The 22,401-nt window shown below is 44.8% G+C and overlaps 1 protein-coding gene and 1 pseudogene across 1 annotated transcript in view; both read right to left on the reverse strand.

Annotated features, from left to right (window-relative positions):
* Nucleotides 1-1,408: 1,408 nt before the first annotated feature.
* Nucleotides 1,409-6,692, reverse strand: LOC136701905 (E3 ubiquitin/ISG15 ligase TRIM25-like; annotated as a pseudogene).
* A 1,280-nt stretch (nt 6,693-7,972) lies between these two features.
* Nucleotides 7,973-22,401, reverse strand: part of LOC136702761 (tyrosine-protein phosphatase non-receptor type 14-like) — a 91,666-nt gene continuing 77,237 nt past the window's right edge. The window contains exons 11-19 of the mRNA XM_066677901.1: nt 20,154-21,073; nt 18,405-18,806; nt 17,936-18,193; nt 16,848-16,985; nt 14,093-14,311; nt 13,436-13,564; nt 12,615-12,849; nt 12,252-12,415; nt 7,973-11,774 (exon numbers count right to left, since the gene is read on the reverse strand). Coding sequence (XP_066533998.1) covers nt 11,646-11,774; nt 12,252-12,415; nt 12,615-12,849; nt 13,436-13,564; nt 14,093-14,311; nt 16,848-16,985; nt 17,936-18,193; nt 18,405-18,806; nt 20,154-21,073 — 2,594 coding nt within the window. The 3' untranslated portion in view covers nt 7,973-11,645. The remainder of the gene's footprint in view (nt 11,775-12,251; nt 12,416-12,614; nt 12,850-13,435; nt 13,565-14,092; nt 14,312-16,847; nt 16,986-17,935; nt 18,194-18,404; nt 18,807-20,153; nt 21,074-22,401) is intronic.

Genomic DNA, 22,401 nt, shown 5'->3' on the forward strand with positions numbered 1-22,401 from the left:
CTTACATCCAGAGCATTGGAACAGCAATTCATACAAGTGTTTCTCTGTGGTAAAGTGCCATCAATCAGCAGAATGTAACTGCTGCTGCATTTAAGGTGAACTGGGAAATTCTAATAAGAAGCTAGCTTCTGCCTTTTCCTACAACCAACCTCATCTGGGAATAGCTGGGCCTTCCACCCTTGGTAGCTGCAGTGCTGGACCAAGTCCTGGTATTTGATGGCTTTACTCTATGAGGCCATTTCCCAGTACAGACCCTCAGTACAGTCTCGATACCCCTTAGGCCTTATGACCATGTCATGCCTCAGGGATGTCTGGACCACCTGCAGAAAATGCAACTTTCTTCCCAGGTCCACCCTCATATTCTGCAATTGTGCCACTTTCAGGAGGCTCTTCTTGATCTTCCTGGAGGAAGGTGGCTTCTCCCCTCCTTGCATGATCTGGATGGATGGGACTGATGATGTGGGTTTGACTGTTTTTCCCTCCCCCCTGCTCCAAGGTGTCGGCCTGTACTTTGAGGACATTGTGTCGTACACTGATCTGAAATGTAAAGTATTGCGAGCGGGCTCCAATTTTCAGACTTCAGGCCATAATTTTCTGCTGTGGAAGGCCCCCACTTGCCCAGGCTCTTTTTGACCCATGTTCTTCAAGCCGTTTAAGGTGACAATGTGTGGAATCTGGTGGTTTAATTTGTTATAATGAAAGGTGTTCTGTTTCATCTGGTATCGAACAGGAATAAGTTAATCATGAGCCCTCTGTACAAGGGAAAATGACTTGTTTCAGTCTAGGGTCAAATCAGAGTTGTAAAGGATGTGTAAACCTTCTATGCATTTTGGACCCTGACTTAATTCACGTACTCCCTATGTAGATATCAGAGTATAACTTAGAATCATTATATGTTACCTTTCATGACATTTTATAGACATTCCTCTATATTTAAATTTACTATAAATAGATATAGATTTATTTCAAATGAATAATGGATAACATTTTGTAGAAGCATAAGAAACCTACAGGAATGCTGTGATTACAAACAGTGCATCTAACACATACATTTTAAATCCTTGTGATGACTTCACTCACAACCCATTTTTATTCAGATATTATTACACTGTGCTGTATAACTTTATAAGTAGATCCTTAAACTATTACATTAAGAATATACACATATTCAAAGTCTATACATATAATATGTAACTATGGATTTAATTTCAAATTTTATGATATGCGCACTTTAAATGTACACATAACAAATCTAGGAATAATAATAATAATAATAATAATAATAATAATAATAATAATAATTATAATATTAATTTCATACTGTGTCCATCAGTTAATTAAAAGCGTGTAATGGAAAGGATTGTAAAATATATAGAAGGTAACCGAAGAATACACAGAAGCATCATTTTCAATCACAGAACTTCAGTTTTGTTCCCCAATCAAACCAGAACCCAGCGTAGAGCGGCTGAGTGAAGGTGGTGTGGACGGTGTGTAGGAGGGTCATTGTGTCAGAGACGCTGTAGAAGGACAGAGTTCCTGCGCCGTGATCCACATACACTCCTATTCTGGAGGAGGACAGGGCTGAGATCTCAGTCTCAATGTTGTTGTGACAGAAAGAGAGAGAGGGAGAACACCGCAGACTCCAGGACTGATCGTTGCGACCAAACCAGCACTTATTATCCCTTCCTTTCCTGCTGATCCCTTTATATGACACTGATATTAACAAAAAATGTCCATCATCACTGCTCCAATCAACCTCCCAGTAACAGCATCCACTCACACTCTCTTTACTCAACACCTGCCACCAGTCGTCAAATCTCTCTGGATGATCAGGGTAACCCTGGACTTTTCCACCGTACCTCACTGCTCTGTTATTCTCAGACAGAACAATGTGCTGATGTGCTGTGTTGGGGTCCAGGGTCAGACGACTGAAATCTAAAGAAGGGGAAAGAAAATTAATAAATAGGTTTATTCTTCACAGAAAATGAATATATTCAAAGAAAAAATTGTCTGTGCTCTCCTTCCTCACTTCTATAATTCACATATTATTTACTTCTAAATGAGTATCAAGAAACAAACAGCCTGTTACTTATTAAACTTCAAATGTTTCTGTCTATCACATACACTGCAGGAAATCTTCTCTGGTCGTTGGCTCTAAGGGTAAAATCATCTGAACTCCTGCAGCTGTGGAGACACAGAAATCAAATGATCGACAACAGAAAGAAATATTTAACTTTGAAATCATCAAATGGACTAAACAAATGTAATAAAAGAATCCTCCAGATTTGCATATTTGTTATTTATGCATGTGTGTGTTTTATATAACTGCACATACTAGAGGTGGGCGATATTGAAAGTTTTGGTATCGATCCGATACCAAGTAAACACAGGGCCAGTATCGCCGATATTGATACTGATACCGGAAGTCTTCGCCATATGCAGCTGTAGAAGCAAAGGACAGGAGCGGGGAGGGGGGGGTGGGGGGCTGGTGGCTGTGCCTCTCCTCGCAATGTGACTACACCGGGGGAGGTTGCTCTGTGCGGCCTCCCACACAGACTTTTTTTTAGAGCGGTGGGACAGAAACAAGGCTTGAGTATCGATCTTTATCCACGAGTATTAATCATGTAGTGGAAGTAGTATGTACCGTTGCGGTGGCATTAGCACTACATAGTAGAGTCAATGAAAATGAATTATTATTTTATTAATAATTAATTATTTAATTCATTTTGCTAAGCTCCATGTTTGGGAGCCATTAAGTAATATGTAGTGTCTTTACCTGTCTTAATTTCAGCTTAGTCAAGAAAGTCATCTTCACATATTATACACACTATTATTAATGAATTATGCTCATTGACCTGCCGTGGGCTCTTGACTCTGAAATGGAATCTGAACTAGAAGTTATAATTCCATACAAGAAAGGTGCACACACAAACAAATAACCAAGGAGTGGTTATATCACACAACTGGTTTATTAATTGTAATATCAAATAATGAATATTGATTATACATTCATATAATAAAATGGATTACAGTGATTCATGAGGGAACGGGGATATTAATATATGAGGGAATTTCTATATGATAATTATTGCCCTAAGTTCTAAGAAAGGCTATTGTTTATCCCAGCAAGCTTTCAGTACCAACCCATGAGCCATGAGAGACATAAGACCATGTGACCTTACGTATCCAGAGATGGACAGGGAGCATGTCACTGACGGTGCCTTCCGGCACGACTTCCTGGAGAATTGCAGACGCGGGCCTTGTAGGTTGCAACCACGGGCATTCCTTTTCTCCTTAGGCTTTCAGACGCAGCTGTTGGAGCTGGTGGCGTTCTGAAGGTCTCTGTGGAGAATCTTCGTCGTCGCTGATCTGCCGCCTTGTGAGAGAGAGAGACACGTCCATGCAGGTCTCTCCTGGACAGGTTTCTTCTAATCTCAGAAGGTCATTCTGAGGGTGCGTGCGGCCTTCTTTCGTCGTTATTGGTCTGGAGGCGTTGTTGTCCTTTTGAGGGTCAGAGGTCTAAGGTTTCCTTCAGGCTCTGGGTGTGGTGTTGAAATTTCACTAGGGTTAAACTATTAGCTTTTCTTTATCTGTAGTTTCTATCTGGACCACACTTTAAAAACCCAAGACAATTTAAGAATGCCATGAGTCTGACGCCTGCAGACTCATTTCAAAAACTCAAGTCATTTTACTCTTTAGCCTTGAAAAAGTCTAAAAGAGGAAACGCCCCAAGTGTCTGGAGCCTTGAAGTGAAGAGTTGAACAGCGGAGAAAAAGGGAAAGAAGCCTGTGTCATTTGGCGCCTCAGGTTTTTAACCAGAGTTTAGAAAACCCACCCCGAAAACCTTCATCTTCAATGAGGGAGAATTGGAGCTTTTCTTGCTCCTGATTAGCTGTTTCCTGTACCTTGCTAGTGGCATCACATAGAATTTATGACACTTGACAAGACAAAGACTTGACCATCCCCGGTGAGTGAATATCCCAGGATTCTGAATCATACTTTGCAATATAAAAGATTATATGTTAACACAAAGTAATATAATTAAGAAAAAGACAACCATGTTCTATATAATTATTAACCAAATAACACACAGTATGTGTTTACCTTGGTTCTACATACATTCATATAAACAAAAATGACTTTAAGCACATGTAAATTAATCCCAGCCATTTTGATTGTCCAAATGGAATTAATTTCAAACAGTTGTGCCCATATACAACTTGTTTTCCATGTAAGAACTTGGAAAACTTGTTTGAGTCTTTTAGAGTTAAAAGTCTTTAAAAGGGTGTAAGAGGGCATTGTGAGTTTCAATTAAGATTGAGTCTTTGTGTCTCTCTGCATTCTTTTCCTGACCCCGGGGGTCCTTAAGTCATAAAAAAGGGTCTTTGGAGGGGGTTTTACAAGCCTGCTCTGAAGGTTTATCTCACCTTACATCTGCTAATGTGGAGATGTCTCTGAAACTAGCTAAAGTTTGGGTACTTAAAATTAAAACTCTCAAAAAGTCACAATTTCTTATTAGGAATTAATACACATTCATCATATCACACTACATATCCCCCCTTTCAGATCATGCTTTCTTTCTAGAAGCATTGAGCTGATAATGCAGAGATGAATGTGAACAGCAAGGTCAGTGGAATCATTTATTCATACACTCAGGGTTGATACCTTTCTGGGATAATTTAATATGGGAATAAACCTTTATTGGACTTGATCCAATATGCTATTATGAGTGTTCACCTTACTTTAAAAGTGTCTGTTAACTAGGAAATATTAATGTTATCAAAGGAAATGTTCAAGTGTAGTTATTCATGCAAATACTTAAAAAAAATCTTTGCCTTAGTGATAATTACTGGATTCAAAAAGTCACAATTTCTTTTTAGGAATTAATACACATTTGTCAAATCATACTACAATCAATACCAATAACCTGCATTGGTATCGATATTTGGATCGATCCACCCATCTCTAGCACATACATGTAGCCACACAGAGTCTCTCTAATGTGTAACTCTGCTGATCTCCTGTCTTCCTTTAGTCTGTACTTAAGGAAGTACTGTGTCTGTCACTATATTTCACATAAGGGGTCTCTTCTTATCGAGCGGAGGGATTTTACTGAACTCCTCTTTGCAGAATTCCTCCAGTCGCTCTTTCAGATCAGAGAGAGATTTCCTCACTCTGTCAAATGAGAGATGTTGATTAACTCTGATTCTCGGTGAGTCCTCAGGTCCGGGAGAGACACACAGAGACTGGAAACTCTATAGAATACAGAAGGGTAAAGGAGAAAAGGAATACATATATTTTAGAGCCTTCCTGAGCTTCAGTTCTCTCTATAGATCATACAGTGAGTGTTACCTGGAGGAAATGGATGTGATCGTCTGTGTGTGGAAGCTGCTCCAGCTCAGGGTGTCTCCTCTTTAGATCAGAGATCTCCTGCTCCAGTTTCTCCAGGAGTTCTTCTGCTCAACTCAGTTCAGCCTTCTCCTGAGCTCTGATCAGCTCTGTCAGCTCAGAGCGCTTTTTCTCAAAGAAGCGGATCAGTTCAGTAAAGATCCTCTCACTGTCCCTCACTGCTGTCTGTGCAGAGCTCTTTTACAACACACACACACACACACAGAGATGGTACTCCACACTGTGTCTGTGTAGGGTCTGTAAGTTTCCAGCACTGAGCTCCTCAGTGTCCGACTGGAGGAGAGTGGGACTGAGGGGTGGAATATCTGCTCCAGCCGCTCTCTCCTCACTACTCACCTTAAGAGCTTTCACAGCCTCTTTCACCTCCTGCAGCTTCTTCTCTTTCTCCTGGATTCTCTGCTGAGATTCCCTCTGCAAATCTTTCAGTCGACTCTGAATTAAGAATAAACTCTGTATGAACTGTGAGATAAGAGTTGATCCTTTGTTTTAACAGACCTTGATACAGTACAGTTATCTCTAAAGAAGAAAATATGCAGACGTCTGGGTGTTGGCTGGTCAGACCTGTCTGACCCGACTGGTCAAAATCTTTGTTTCTCTGAAATCATTCACTTGTTCAGAAATTATACATTTAATTAACATTCACAGATTGAACAGAACTGATTTAAATATTGTTCTTAAAATGTGAAATTCTGACCTGTTTCTCTTTTCTTTCTGCTCCAGCTGCAACTGTATCGTGGGCTCTGTGTTCCTCCATTGTACATAAATTACAGATACAGCTGTGGTCAGTGCGACAGTAGATCTCAATCAGTTCATCGTGTAGAGAGCAGATGTTTTCTTGTAGTTTTGTAGAGGATTTGACCAGTTTATGCTTCTTAAAAACAGGAAACTGATAGTGAGGTTTAATGTGAGTTTCGCAATAAGACGCTACACACACCAGACAGGACTTGATGGCTTTGTGTTTCCTCCCAGTGCAGAAATCACACTCCACATCTCCAGGTCCAGCGTAACAGTGAGCAGGAGAAGGAGCTTGGAGCTCTGTCTTCTTCAGTTTCTCCACCACTTCAGCCAGCATGTTGTTTCTGCACAGAACAGGCCTCAGAGTGAAGGTCTCTCTGCACTGAGGGCAGCTGTAGATCCCCGTCTGATCCTCCTGATCCCAGCAGTCATTAACACACCTTACAGAAACTGTGTCCACAGGAAACAGCCACTGGATCCTTCAGCAGATCCAGACAGACTGGACACATAAACTGGTCCTGATCTACTGAGATACTGGCCTCTGCCATTTTCCTGCAATCGCTCACTGAGAGAGAGAGAGAGAGAGAGAGAGATACACAATAAGTTTCACTTTCTCTCAGAATATAAAGCAGCAGAGTGGGAGTGGCTAAATGTGGACTTTCTGGAATGGACAGGACTCTTAAGGAACACTTTTATATTTAAAGTCTCAATGTGTTAAATCTTAAACCACATTCGTTCTGGTTTCCAGAAAATTAGATATTATCATTTTTGTCATAAAAGCCTGGCTCTTTAGCAGTTTTGCTTCTCCTGCTCTGTGTAGTGATGTGACTCTGAATTTCTTGTAACTTGTATTTTGGTATCTGAATTTAGTCTACCGAATTTGAGCAACTTCGAAATATATTGTTTCAATTCTTTTGAGTAAAAAAATTCTTTTTTATCTGAATGTATTAACCTTGAATAATAACAGTGAAAACGTCTTCTTGAAAATTCACGAGTTCTATTCAAGAACAACTTGATTTTCAAATGAATAATTTTCAGATGAATAATTTTAGTGCAAAAAAATTCAAAGGTGGTACTTCAAAGTCTGATGACACAAATTTGCTTCCATATTAAATCCTTACCCGTCATTGTTTTCACAAGTACCAAACATCCTCAACTTTAATGATGAGACCATAATGAGCTTGTTTCGGTAAATGTCATTTTTTTTTAAACTAGCACAGCGTTTGTTTTTTACTGTAAAAATTACAGCTTACATTTGATGTCCACTTATTTTATTATTAATTTATGGAGTCTTTGAATTTTTTTTTTTTTGAGAGCTTTGTTTAATGTTAATTAAGCAGACTTTTACCCATAAAACACTAAATAAAATAGACATAAGTTTCATACCGTGCTGCTAAGCTGCGCCTATGGTTACATGAAATTGGTATTTATAAACTGCATACTCAGAAAAATCCCTGTTGATTGAATTCTCCTTGTCAACATTTCCTCGTGGGTCTAAAACGACATCCCAGTTCAGTACCAATACATTTTGTCTACAGATTAAAAAATGTAGGCCCCACATCCCTTTCAGGGTCAAATGACAGGACCAAGATGGGACAAACACAGATCCAATATGGACAGACCCCCCCCAAAATGTACAAATTTCTCTAAGAACCCAAGACGTGGACCCAATATATAGTGAGTTACTGGTCTGCCAATACTCCTTTTATTAAGACGGTCCCCCTGGGCCCCATTAATGGATGTACAGTCCAACTAGTGCCCATTCCCACCATAACACTGAATGGAGTGTATTACTGAGACAAGAAGACAACACTGAGAAAATAATGCTTTATTGCATGATAAGCAGTATGACAGTTCGTACATAATTGTTTGGGGAAAAATGCAATGGCAAGGCATATACAGAATGTATGTACACAATTAAGTATAAATTTGGAAATGTAATTTGGTTTTTAATAACATGAAGGAATGCAAGAACAAAGGACATAGATATCGGCCGAGCAGATAAAAAAGGAATGCAACATATAGAAAAAACACTGTCAACTTAGAAACACTGTCAAAACACACACATTATGAATACAAGAGCTAGCAGAGGCATATATTTTTCAGGAGTATAATTATATACAGGTAAATATAAAAAGCATGCATAGTTTTTCTTTTCTTTATGGTATGAAAAAGGTACCAAGTCAAAATGTAATTTATAACAAACATTCACATCAAGTGTAAGCTTTTTTTTTGTTGCGTAGTGCATCACTACAAAGACACAGCTTACTTTGCATCATTTTCTCTTAGCATATTATAGAATCCTTATGTATAAAAAGTATCTGAAATATTTAGACTCTAAAAGGATTTAAGAAGAACCCACTCTTTGGTTCTGAGAGATTCGAACAGTTCAGTCTTCAGATCTGGGATGAAACCCAAATAAAAGCAGAGGGGGTTTGTCAAGAACTTCTGTCCAGTCTTAAAACTGAAGGTGGCAAAGAACCTTCCCAAGGATGGATTGGTAATTTACGGTCACATAACACACGCAATAACTTAGACGTACTTAGTAAACAACACAAAACTTGACTGAAGCAACTGCCCGTTGACTTGTGCTCTTAGGGCAATGGTGGGCAGCGTCTCTCCTGTTGTTGTCTAAGCACAGGGTGATTACTGACTGTACACTACAGCACATTCATGGGCAGGTTCTTCTTCTATGGCACCTTTGCTTTTAAGAGTGTAGCTTCACTAAGGCACTAATACACTGGCTGCCTAATTAGGGCACATAACTAGTGCACTGTAAAGTGAAAATTGTCATTTGGAATGTGGCTCAGTGGAGTATTTAACTCCCACACGTGACCTTTACAGCAACTAAAGAAACAGAAACAAGGAAGGAAAACAACATGAAACAGGTCAGTTTACTTCGCTGGACAAGTGGTCAGAACTGGCTTGATACCGGTGAAAATGCCCACTCCAAAACATACCCTTTTTAAAGGGAAACAACTGAGGTGAAACTACTAATAATATCTTTAGCGCCACACCAAGAATTATTTGCTCACCAGGTAATATCTGATGCTCAGAGAAATTGTAGCTGGCGCTCATGTAGTAGTCTCTGGTGCCCACCATTTGTTTTCATATAAACTATAAAAATATAGATATATTATGTCCTTTCAAACCTCCACAATGTGCACTCACTTTAGAAAAAATTGTTTTTAAAAATAATAATAAAAAACAAAAGTTGGCCTGAGGTTAAGTGCACACTGAAGTTCAAAGACTCGCACAGACTGAGGGGAATATCTGGCCTCCCAAACAACTGGCCTTTTTACATCATCCCATCTACTGTTGGCACCACGCTACAGAAGAGACCCCAGCCATTGGAGGACAATGTAAACTCCATGGGAACACACAATAAAAGTGAAGTAGCTTAGGACTGAGCTCATAAAAGCCATCACTGTCCACTGACCGTATCTGACTTCTCATGTAACATCGTTCTGGACAGTGACGAAAGGCTATTTAAGTAATACTGCAGCCGTTTCTCAGCCTAATCTCCATCTCCTACCTCTGCAGCATATGATCATATTTCCACAAGCAATACTGTGAGTACGTGTAGCATGTTTGTTTATGGAGTCACACATCACATACCACTGGGACTCAACATGCTTGGAGGAGAACACTAAAACTCCAGGAAAAACACAGTAAGAGGGAGGGTTTACCTTCCCACACAGAGAGCGCAAAGCCAATTATGGATGGATGAGGCATCACTTCCCAATGACTGCTGCACCACTCAGGAGCATAAACACTTTCATCATAGACGTCAATGTGCAGATTCTGAAACGGCTTTCCATTGGCGTCTATTGTCCTGCTCTCTTCTAAGGAATGAGAAACACGTCCAAACTACTGTCTGTGGAAATGTGAGCGTATGCAATAGACGTGGAAAGGGATTAAATAATAAAAAAAAAAAACACCAGAGCATTCTTTTAACTTGATTAGCTTAAACTGAAATACACAAAATGGTGTTTTGAATCCTAACACACTTACACCAGACCTAGAGAGACCTACAAAAGAATGGAAGAGACCTAGTGGGACATAGAGAGAGAGAGAGAGAGAGAGAGAGAGAGAGAGAGTGATGCACACGAGTGGAGGATAATAAATTAAATTACAACGGATTGAAGCATTAAACATCAAAAGCTTTCATCATCGGCTATGTACAACTTGACCATGATGTTGATTCAGTTTTAGCTGTCCCTTCCAGAAAGGACAGAGCTTGGAGTTTTCCAAAGATTTTTCACAACATTTTTCAAGAGTGACTCAGTGTGAAATGCTCAGATTTCTTTGCAGTGCTGGTGAATGGAAACAGGCGTCCCCCTGTCTACAGCAGACACCCAGTGTTTTATTTCCTCTCCACCACCAGCAGTGACCTCCACCCCTTTGAAGAGATAATGATGATTGTGAAACATGACTGAGTTTTACACACTTATCTTGATACAGGCTAAAGCACTGTGGTCCTAGGACTCTTATGGGTGCAGCGAGGAGGTGGGAATCGAACCCGACTCGAAGACCTACTCAAGAACATCAGCATTTCTGTGAGAGCAGTCTGGGACGTGGATGTCTGGTTCCATTCACCACCACTGTGAACAGTTCTGCCTCTTTAAGATCCACTAGAACTGAGCATTTCACACCAAACCTGTCTCTGTTTACATCCCAACCATTGACCGTCACTGGAGTGGACGCTCCACCAACATACGGCGCACACCGTGTGACGTTACAGTGGTCGTAGTTCTCTGCTGTTTATAACAGCGGGTAATTACACCTCCGTGTTCATGATTATCTCATTCGTACAATTTTAAATCAGGCCCATCATTGCGCCACTTGGATTCCTACACCTCCCACACGTAAATTATTATATTTTCCCAAAATATATATAAAACAAATTCATTGCCACTGACTGAAATTATGCAAAATAATAAATAACACCAGAGCTGTTCAGAGAGACGTAGGGTTTTTCTTTGCGCCGGAACAATGACGGACCTGGAGTTTCTGAAGTGAGCAGAATTCAAAATAAACACTGTACACATCTGCTTTTCACTATGATTTACGTTCCTGATTACTGAGGGAATCACACCCCACACTCGGTGATGGTTTGGATTATTAGGATGCCTCTTCAGATGGTCGTACTTTGCAGCTATTACTTTGCACACAGTAAGAACCTACATTTGAAACACATATGTACATATTGTTTGAAGAATTATCTTCAAACAATCTCAACTGGACGAAAAAGCCTCTCTACAGTTGTTTACAGAGGTTGGGTTTTGTTTAGAGACGTAATTCCATGTCGGTTCCTTATGTCTGTCCATTCCCAGATGATTCAAAGCCACAGATTTGGCCACAGTTTCCAGGCTTTAATTCCAACGCAATGAGGGCCAGACGACCACAGCTGTAACAGCTGGATCAGGAGTGGGCCCTCAACCATATAACACACACACACACACACACACACACACACACACACACACACATGGTCTCACTCAGATCAGTCTGGAGCTCTTGAGGAACTGGATCAGAACCTGATACACAAACTTGTATTGAGACACTGTCTGGACCATCAGCATTCTCTGCTGTCTCAGTCTGCTCAGCATTACAGGAACCTCCACTCTCTGAGAGAGAGAGAGAGAGAGAGAGAGAGAGAGAGAGAGAGAGAGAGAGAGAGAGAGAGAAACAGAGAGAGAAACAGAGAGAGAGCGAGAGAGAGAAAGCAAGAGATAGAGCAAGAGAAACAGAGAGAGAGAGAGAGAGTGAGAGAGGGAGAGAGCGAGAGAAACAGAGTGAGAGAAACAGAGAGAAAGAGACAGACAGAAAGAGAGAGAGAGACAGAGAGATTATTTATTTTATTATTAAACTTGAATAAACATTGAGATGTTCATATTAAAACAATTTTAAGTACATCCAGGCCACTAGGAGTCAGTATAACGAAGAATTGTTGTGGGAAAATGACTGACTGTTCCTTTAAGCACCTCTGTACGCTGTAGAACTTAACTACAATGGTCGATTCTAACCACTAGGGGGTGTAAACATGGCCTAAATCTGGTGGTGTGAATCTAGGCGCTACACCTAGTGGTGAACGGCGGTATTACCTCATTATGCTCCAGGCAGCTGATCATGAGCTCAGTGAGAATGACCACTCCGGTCCGGCCGACTCCCGCACTGCAGTGGACCACCACAGGGGGGTTGGGGCTCTTTGATGTGTCCAGCATGCTGTTGGTGTGTCGCCGGACCGACTGAATCTCCTCCAGATACGCTGAGCAGAAAGAATCGGGTCAATGGTCAGAACCGGCTTCAGCTGCACAAACACTTTACATGGGATACACAACTAATTATGCTCCATGCAGTGTGTCCCCCATGTGGCAGCAGCCATGAGTAAGGTAGATCTAGTACAAGAACAAGAAAATGACTAATGATTGCTCGTTTAAAGCAACACTGGCTATAATTTTACTCACAGAGGAAGCCCTGAACGTATTCTGGGCAGCCGTGCTCGGGCCAGTCCGTGTACTGCAGATGCCAAACTGTCCGCTCCTGACCGGACAGCAGGTGCTTGACCTTCAGCCCCGTGGTAGCGTAGCATCCCGAGTCAGTGCGGAACTTGGTGGTCACCTTGAACTTGCCGTGTGTGGCGGAGTTGTGTTTGGAGCCCAGTTTAGGCCAGTACCTGTGACTCTTAGAACGACCTCCCTCCTGCACAGAGGTCAGCAAACAACAGGTCATCACTTTATAAAAAACACCAGCCTTCTACATCCACTCACTGGCCAGTTTATTAGAAACACCCCTTCTACTTCTAACTAACAGACACTTTATCAGAAATATCCCACTTCTACTTCCCCTCAGTGGTCACTTTATTATGCCTCTTTCACACATGAACTCTGGAGATTTTCTAGAGAAACTCCGGAGTATCGGGTCAGGAGACGTCGCAGGAAAGTCGTTCACACATGCAGCTCATAGCGTGATGTTAGTTGTGGAGCAGACTTTGTTAGAAACACCCCACTTCTAATACTCAGTGGGCACTTTATCAGAAGGGTCTTTATAATCTAATGTCCACATAAACATCCATTTTAAGTTTGATAACTTTGAGTGGAAAATAATGAATGGTCTGTCTTTCACAATATTTATATGAACTATGAAATTCAGAGTAAATTATTTAGGGTACACTTAAGATTAATAAGTGCATACTTAAAGCTGGGCATATGTACGCACACTAATCCCCTCTCTTTCACACACACACACACACACACACACACACACACACACACACACACAGATGTACCTCTTCTGCCGTAACCATAGCAATCACGTTGACCCCTTGCTCCCAGATCATCTGCCAGAAATCATGGGAAGTGTTGGGAAGAGGCCCTTGAGTGGCAATGTAGTGCCACTCATCTCCTCTGATCATCACCTACACACACACACACACACACACACACACACACAGGCATAGACACACAAACAAGAAACTGATGATTAACTCTTCTTACACTAGAGGGCAGCACCCTCTTACATTATTTCCTATATGTACTCCATATCTTTTCACTGCCCTGGAGGTTAATAATGTCCTACATCTACATCAGGAAAAAGAACTGCTCTAATCAACACAAAAAGGAATATTATTCCCTTAGGATGCCATTCAGGAATTTGTGTTTTGGAAGATTCTTGGAACAAGGCTTGGTTGCTTACTTATTACTACATTATTTTAATAAAAGACTTTTGTCATGAACCTTCCATCTTTCCACATTTACAGCGGAGAACACAGCAGTTTATTTTATACAAAACCTCCAGTAAAAACTAGATGGTTTTTTTTTGAGTGTCAATACTCTGAGTCACTGGAACGTTATCCATACACAGATTAAACGTGAAAATTAAAGTAATACTATGTATGAGAGACGATGTAGAATCTAATGTGATCTAATATACAACACAGGCCCACCTTGATGTGTGAGGCGTTAATGTAGCCAGTGTTGTTCTCCTTGTTTGGAACCAGCTCCACACGGTTCTCCTCGTACGGAACCACGTCTCGGAAGCGGTTCCGCTCTGTGTTCTCCGGAGCGCTCGCGGTGCTCAGGTTACACTCTGCCCTCTTTTTGGGAATCTGCTCAAACTCAGTGAAGAGTCGCTCCTCCTCCAACCTCAGCTCCAGATGCTTACACTGAGAGAGAGAGAGAGATAGAGAGAGAGAGAAAGGGTGAGAGAGAGAGAGAGAGAGAGAGAAAGGGTGAGAGAGAGAGAGAGAGAGAGAGAGAGAGAGAGGGTGAGAGAAAGAAAGAAAGAAAGAAAGAAAGAAAGAAAAGGTAAAAAGGGAGGGGGTAAAAAAGGAGGGAGAGTTTGAAGGAGAGATGGGAGAAGAGAGTGAAATTGGGTCAGAGAGGATGAGAGAGAGTTAGAAGGAGAAGGATATAGAGGGAGAGAGGAGAGTAAGAGATAGAGAGTAATAGAGAGACAAATGAACCTTTAAACCCTGTTTACCCTACAGCCCAGTAGGGCTTTGTTTCAGGGGTTTCCGGGTGTGTTTATAGGATTTTGGGGTTGTTCTTTGGGATCCTAGGGTTTTTCCAAAGGATTTTAGTGTTTTCCAGTCAACAGGAGATTTCTCATTTTTCTGAAGAGACATTCCACACATACCAAATACTCTGAGGCCCAGAAACTCAGGCATACCACACGATCCAAACCCTCAAATCACACACACACACACACACACACACACACACTCTCTCTCTGTTCCACCCATGTTCGGCCTCTCCGTTCCACCCGTGTATGGCCTCTCCGTTCCACCCGTCTTCGGTCTCTACGTTCCACCCGTCTTCGGTCTCTCCGTTCCACCCGTCTTCGGACTCTCCGTTCCACCCGTGTTCGGACTCTCCGTTCTACCCGTGTTCGGACTCTCCGTTCCACCCGTGTTCGGTCTCTACGTTCCACCCGTGTTCGGCCTCTCCGTTCCACCCGTGTTCGGCCTCTCCGTTCCACCCGTCTTCGGACTCTCCGTTCCACCGTTGTTCGGACTCTCCGTTCCACCCGTGTTCGGACTCTCCGTTCCACCCGTGTTCGGACTCTACGTTCCACCCGTGTTCGGACTCTACGTTCCACCCGTGTTCGGCCTCTCCGTTCCACCCGTGTTCGGCCTCTCCGTTCCACCCGTGTTCGGCCTCTACGTTCCACCCGTGTTCGGCCTCTCCGTTCCACCCGTGTTCGGCCTCTACGTTCCACCCGTGTTCGGTCTCTACGTTCCACCCGTGTTCGGCCTCTCCGTTCCACCCGTGTTCGGCCTCTACGTTCCACCCGTGTTCGGCCTCTACGTTCCACCCGTGTTCGGCCTCTCCGTTCCACCCGTGTTCGGCCTCTCCGTTCCACCCGTGTTCGGCCTCTCCGTTCCACCCGTGTTCGGCCTCTACGTTCCACCCGTGTTCGGCCTCTACGTTCCACCCGTGTTCGGCCTCTCCGTTCCACCCGTGTTCGGCCTCTCCGTTCCACCCCTGTTCGGCCTCTCCGTTCCACCCCTGTTCGGCCTCTCCGTTCCACCCCTGTTCGGACTCTCCGTTCCACCCCTGTTCGGACTCTCCGTTCCACCCCTGTTCGGACTCTCCGTTCCACCCCTGTTCGGACTCTCCGTTCCACCCCTGTTCGGACTCTCCGTTCCACCCGTGTTCGTTCTCTCCGTTCCACCCGTGTTCGGCTTCTCCGTTCCACCCGTGTTCGGCTTCTCCGTTCCACCCGTGTTCGGCCTCTCCGTTCCACCCGTGTTCGGCCTCTCCGTTCCACCCGTGTTCGGCCTCTCCGTTCCACCCGTGTTCGGCCTCTCCGTTCCACCCGTGTTCGGTCTCTCCGTTCCACCCGTGTTCGGCCTCAAACCTATGCTGGCATGTCGACGCAAACCCTAAGCGCACCTCTCCAGAAATATAACAATATAATGTCATACAATGTCCATGCAGACCACAGCAACTGTGACTGTGTCAAATGGACATTGTTTATATTGAACCAAAGAAATACAGAAACATGAGCTCCTCTCCTCCTCACACAGAGGCACAGAGAGCAGCACATTCGTGGCGAGAGATTTCCTCAGACTACAGGAATGAATAAAACTGCTGAAGAAAGCAAAAATATGGACGTCTCAGAAAGAAAGACTGGATGTGTGTTGTAGACATAGAGGCGTCCGGTTCCAGCTCTGGATCTACAGTCAACCAGCAACAGACTTAATGTCTTAATGTGGGTGTGTATCTAACAAAGATTTAATTAGCATTAAAGCAACACTATGTAATATTTTGACTTCACAATTGCAGCGTCAAATTCATTGTGATGCTCCTCTGAGCTGCAATAAGGAGAATAGAGCCTCTGTCGTTGCTACTCCAGGAAACTGCACTATGTAACTTTTGAAGAATGGTAGGAAAACACCCTCCTACCTCCCCATTGACTTCAGGACAGTGCTGTGAAAGTGAACTACACTCCCTCCACTGCAACTGTAGGGGGAGCCCAGGAGCAAAAACACCAAGTCTTACCTAGTGTTGCTTTAAGGTGCTGAGACCGTGTTAGAAGTTGGCAGGGTCTGAACAGCTTAATGCTGATTGGTTCATTAGCGCCAATTACCCTTAACTCCTAACATTAAAAGTTATTTTAAAAGGTTTAGCTCCATCTTAGCCCTAATATTCTCTACTTCTTGAGCGGGAGCTAGCTGTTAGTGTAGGGCATCTTACCCGTTCATCCGTGCTGGCCTTGGCATCCTCATGTGGGTTTTCGGGGACGGGCATCCGTGCCACGTACAGTCCGTTCAGAGCCGCCATCATCAGGGGCCTCTTCATGGAGTCGGCTGAAAGTTTCTGTCTCTCCAGGGTCTTCATTAAAGAAGAGAAACCAGCCGTCATCCTCTCAGCCCACCACAGTCCCCCACAGTACACAACACTCGCTCACTGACACTGTACTACTCCCTCTCTCTCCCTCTCTCTCTCTCACCGGGTCTCTCTCTCTCTCTCTGGGTCTCTCTCTCTCTCACTTACTGTCTGGGTCTCTCTCTCTCTTTATAACTGTCTGGGCTTCTCTCTCTCTCTATAACTGTCAGGGTCTCTCTTTCTCTCTATAACTGTCTGGGTCTCTCTCTTTCTCTCTCTCTCTCACTCTCAGTAACTCTCTGTGTCTCTCTCTCTCACTCTCTCCATTTCTCTGTGTATAACATACTCTCTGTCTTTCCAGCACTCTATCTCTCCCCCACATTCTCTCTCTCCACTTATCTGTGTTAATCTCTCTCCCTCCCTCTCTGTGTACCTCAGACACACACTCTCTCTCCCTCTCTCTGTGTAATGGTCTGTCTCAATGTCTCTCTTTCTCTCTCGCTTCCTCTGTGTGTAACTCACTCTTTCCAGCTCTCTATCTCTCCCACATTTTCTCTTTGTCTCTCCTCTCTTCATGCTCTCCATCTCCCTCTAGAGCATAAGAACAGTCGATGCGTCTGAGTTTGGCAACAGAATGAACCGAGACACACTCAGAGCTGATTTAACAATAAACTCTGCACCTCTCTCTCTCTCTCTCTCTCTCTCTCTCTCTCTCTCTCTCTCTCGACCTCATTTCTCAGAGCCAGTCTGAAGGATTACGCTCCTTAATCTCAGCTAATTTTAAGCTCCTGTCCTGTACTTGCCAAAACAACTCCGCTAGGCACTGACCAGTGCGCACCCACACACACTGCAGCTTTAATCACGCAGAAATATTTGCCCGAGTCCGACTCGACCCAAATCAAGAGTGTGATCATTTTGTCTCTCTCTGTGTCTCAGTCATACACAGTGTCTCTCACCCTCTGAGCGATCTCTCGCTCCACGATGCTGTCCTCGATGGAGAACATTTCCGACACTGGCCTCTCCTTCACCGGCTCCTTCCGCACTCTCTCCTTCACACTGGTGAGGTCTGGCTCGGAGATGGAGGGCCCCAGCGTGGCCCCGGCCAGACCTCCCTGGGGGCAGCCACCTGCGTTCGGCCCGACTCTGAGGCCTCCTGACTCGGCTTCAATGAGGACCGGCCCCTGGGCTGCTTCTGGAGAACCGCGGCTATGGTCCTTTAACAGACGACAAACAGTGTTAACAGTTTCCCAATGCACTTCAAAATATAATAACAGGAAGAAGGCAAAAAAGTAGTAGAAGAACAAGACACAGAGCTGCAGCCCCCGAGGTCATAGGGGCACAGATGAAGGGCACTTCAGTAGAGGACGATGAGGGAGAAGAATGTGTGAACAAAGCACCACAGGAATCACAACCTTTAACAATCACCTGCTGGTGTCTGAGTGCGATGCTGCTGTTGGAGCGTGGACCCGGGTACTCGGGCGGAGGTTTGTTGGGGATGTTGGCCAGTGCGGCCTGCAGCTGAGCGCTGATGTCCTCGTTCAGCCCCGGGATCTGGACGTCCAGCTCGGGCGCCTCGTCCTCCTCCTCTTCCTCGCTCTCGCTGCTGTGGATCAGCATGGTGACGTTGGACAGCGTCTTCTGGTGCTGGTACGACGGCGGCTGGGCCTGCGGCTCGGATTTCTGGTCCTTCTGTGTTGGAGGAGGAGGAGGAGGAGGCGGGGCCTGAGGCTGTGGGGGCGTGGCTTGCTCTCGGAGAGTGTTTCTGCGTGGGAGGACTATGCTAGGACCCTTCAGGACGAGAGCCTCCATGGCTCGCAGGCCTCCAATCTAAGGAGATATGGAAGATCATGCCGTCACAGTGCGAAGAATAAACATTTATCTCCACTTTTGTCACCTTTTATGCCAAGATCAGAGTACATCAACTGAGCCCAATTTTGACACGTTGGGAATGAGGAAGAGACTGTGTAGTGTGATATAATCAAAGACCAGTTCAGTGGTGTTGAGGACGCCTAACAACACCACGATCAAATCTAGCAGGTCAGAATTGTTGGTATTTTTTTAATCTAGTGTGATATCACCAGGAGTGTCTCAGTGTTGCCCTGTGAAGAACTGGCGCCCCCTCCAGGGTGTATTCCCACCTTGTGCCCAATGATTCCAGGTAGGCTCTGGACCCACCGCGACCCTGAACTGGATAAGGGTTACAGACAATGAATGAATGAATGTCTCAGTGTTTCCTCTAGGATTTTTTTTTCAGAAGCAGTGGCAAGCCCCAACCGCCTGTAAATCTCCATTTTAAAATATGACTAAATCTAAGGTTATGTTCTAATCTGACACATGGACCAACATTCATTCATTCATTCATTATCTGTAACCCTTATCCAATTTAGGGTCGCAAGCCTACCTGGAATCATTGGGCGCAAGGCGGGAACACAACCTGTAGGGGGTGCCAGTCCTTCACAGGGCAACACAGACACACACACACACACACATTCACACCTACGGACACATTTGAGTCGCCAATTCACCTACCAACTTGTGTATTTGGACTGTGGGAGGAAACTGGAGTACCTGGAGGAAACCCATGCAGTCACAGAGAAAACACACCACACTCCTCACAGACAGTCACCCGGAGAAAACCCACGCAGACACAGGGAGAACACACCACACTCCTCACAGACAGTCACCCGGAGGAAACCCACGCAGACACAGGGAGAACACACCACACTCCTCACAGACAGTCACCTGGAGCTGTGTGACTGCGACACCTACCTGCTGCGCCACCGTGCCGCCCACAGTGACCAACATGAAAGACATAAATAAGAGTTCTGTCGCAAAGCCTATTGAGCTGTTTACATAGAGCGCATTTAAACGTCATGTGTGCGCGGTCCTGACATGCAAGCTGTCATTCTTAAACACCTTAAATACGCTGCCTACTGAGATATCTTAATCTTAATCTTAAACCTTCACATTGTGTGAACATTTCATGGTGAATTGACCAGTAGGAATGCTCCAAAATTACTCAGAATAAACCTTTTTTACATTTTGACTTGTACTAAAAGTGAAGAAGCTTTTTCTTTCTCTTGTAAAGTTACTATTTTGAAGACCCATGTTTTTATTTTGGATATCATAACATACAGAGACTATACAACTATATAACACTGGCATGTTGCCTACCTCAGCTCCCACCACTTCCATGCTGTGGCGCTTGGCCAGTGCGGTGCGGCGCTTGGCAGCGGTCAGAGGCTCGCTGACCTCCTGCAGAGACTGCAGGTCCACCACGGCTGAGCTGTCTGGCTGGAAGGTTTTGACGGAAAGCTGCACCTTGCGAGTGACCAGCTCCGGGCTGGAGCCTCCCATACAGCGCTGCCTGTGGCTGCTGGCCAGGTCCGGCGTGCTCGAGGCTGGCCTGAAGGACGCCGGGTAAGGGGGCGGTGGTCTGGACAGGTGGTTCCTCAGCATGTGGGCGGCGTAAGACTGATCGCCAGCTCTTCCGTTGACCACCTGCTGCTTGGTGTTGGCGAGCTCAGGCGTGCTGACCGTGTGAGAGATGCCGTTTCCGGGCGCGGTTGGCTGACCCGCGGCCGTCCGAATGACCCCAGGTCCGTGGTTGGAGGGAGAGGGCCCAGTAGGTGGTCCATACCCAGGCTGAGGGCCTCCGTAGGGCCCAGGGTACATGCCTCTCTCCCTCATCTCCGGCTGGCTGTACACTAAGGACTCGGGTTGGCGGTAGGCGTAGGCATTGCTGATGTTAAGGCTGCGCAGCGATTGGCTGTGGCAGTCCGAGGAGGGCGTGGCTGGGAGGAGGCGGCGCTTCTGCCGCATCACGGCGTCGTACTCTGGAGTGGGCCGGTAGGATGGGGCGATGATGGCCGAGTGCCGGTGGCTCGGGATGTAGTCTGGACGCATCAGCTCGCTGCCGGGAATGCTGAGGTTGGAGGACATGGGCGAGGAGTGGACGAAGGTCTGCGAGCGGTTCAGAGAGCTCACGCTCGGGCTGCTGCACATGCTGCCGTTTGGGGCGAGGCCGTTACGGTAGCCCAGGTCCACCAGACTCGACTCGGACTTATAGTATGCGTCATCGTGGAAGATGCTGTCTGTTGGTGGAGAGAGAGAGAGAGAGAGATTATGATTATTAGCAACTAGTGAGAGAAACAAATACTCCAACAAAAATAATGAAAGGAACCAAGACTCGAACCAAGAGATAAGAGAATCCCAAACTGTAAAAGCACAAGAGCAAAGACACTGTGAGGAAACAAGACTCGTAAGAGACACTGTGAGGAACCAAGACTCGTAAGAGACACTGTGAGGAACCAAGACTTGTAAGAGACACTGTGAGGAACCAAGACTCATAAGAGACAATGTGAGGAACCAAGACTCGTAAGAGACACTGTGATGAACCAAGACTCGTAAGAGACACTGTGAGGAACCAAGACTCGTAAGAGACAATGTGAGGAACCAAGACTCGTAAGAGACACTGTGAGGAACCAACACTCAAATTAACCAAAGGGAGGAGCACACACTCCTCTCCCAAAGAAGACCTGGAAGAACCAAGACTCATCTGTTCTCCTCTGATAAACACTGAGTAATAAATGCAGACAGTGAGAGCAGTACGACAGACCTGATGTGTGGGTGAGTTTATAAGCAAGCGAAGTTATAAGAGTAACTTTCACATACAGACTTTATGAACTACCGAGTGAAGAGGTGTTTACATCCTTCTACACACTCATGAAAAAAGAGGGGAAACACGGGGTCTTCGTTTCTACAGGCCTTTAACAAGCCCCCCAGCCTCACTCAGTTCACCTTAGAGGAGCCACTCATCATTCAGGGAGGTAACACTGATGGCTAAATTGCAGCATAAATGCAGTGTAATGTGTGTTTGAGAGTCAGAATTAATGAAGCCACACATCACATAAAAGACACACACCACATGAAACCGTCTTTAGATCCCGACTTCCAGTCAACTTTGAACCTTATTACTTTGTCTCCTAAACTCTACTCCCCCATAGCACTTCAGGCAGCAAGTCTGTGTGTGTGTGTGTGTGTGTGTGTGTGTGTCTGAGTGTGTGTGTGTGTGTGTGTGTATCTGTGTGTGTGTGTGTTAATTGCCTTCAGCAACAGACAGTTCAAAAACAAAATAATTATAGAGCTGACATCAAGGTGTAGGAGAACCTGTGTGTGTGTGTGTGTGTGTGTGTTCGGGGGTTATGTAAGAACAGAAGTGTGCAGAAGTTACAGACCCCCCCCCCCCCCTCCATTTCAGTCATTTCCTGGCATCAGTAGCATCTAGCAGCTTCTTGGTTTCTTTTCTTCTTTTGTGTCTATTTCCTTTGCTCTTTGTGGGTTTCGTCTCTCCACCCCCTTCACCCTCCACGTCCTTTCAGACCCACAGTGTTAAGACATTCTCCTCACAGTGAAGGTGTGC

The sequence above is a fragment of the Hoplias malabaricus genome, chromosome 7, assembly GCF_029633855.1.
Source record: "Hoplias malabaricus isolate fHopMal1 chromosome 7, fHopMal1.hap1, whole genome shotgun sequence".
In the NCBI taxonomy this organism is placed as follows: domain Eukaryota; kingdom Metazoa; phylum Chordata; class Actinopteri; order Characiformes; family Erythrinidae; genus Hoplias; species Hoplias malabaricus.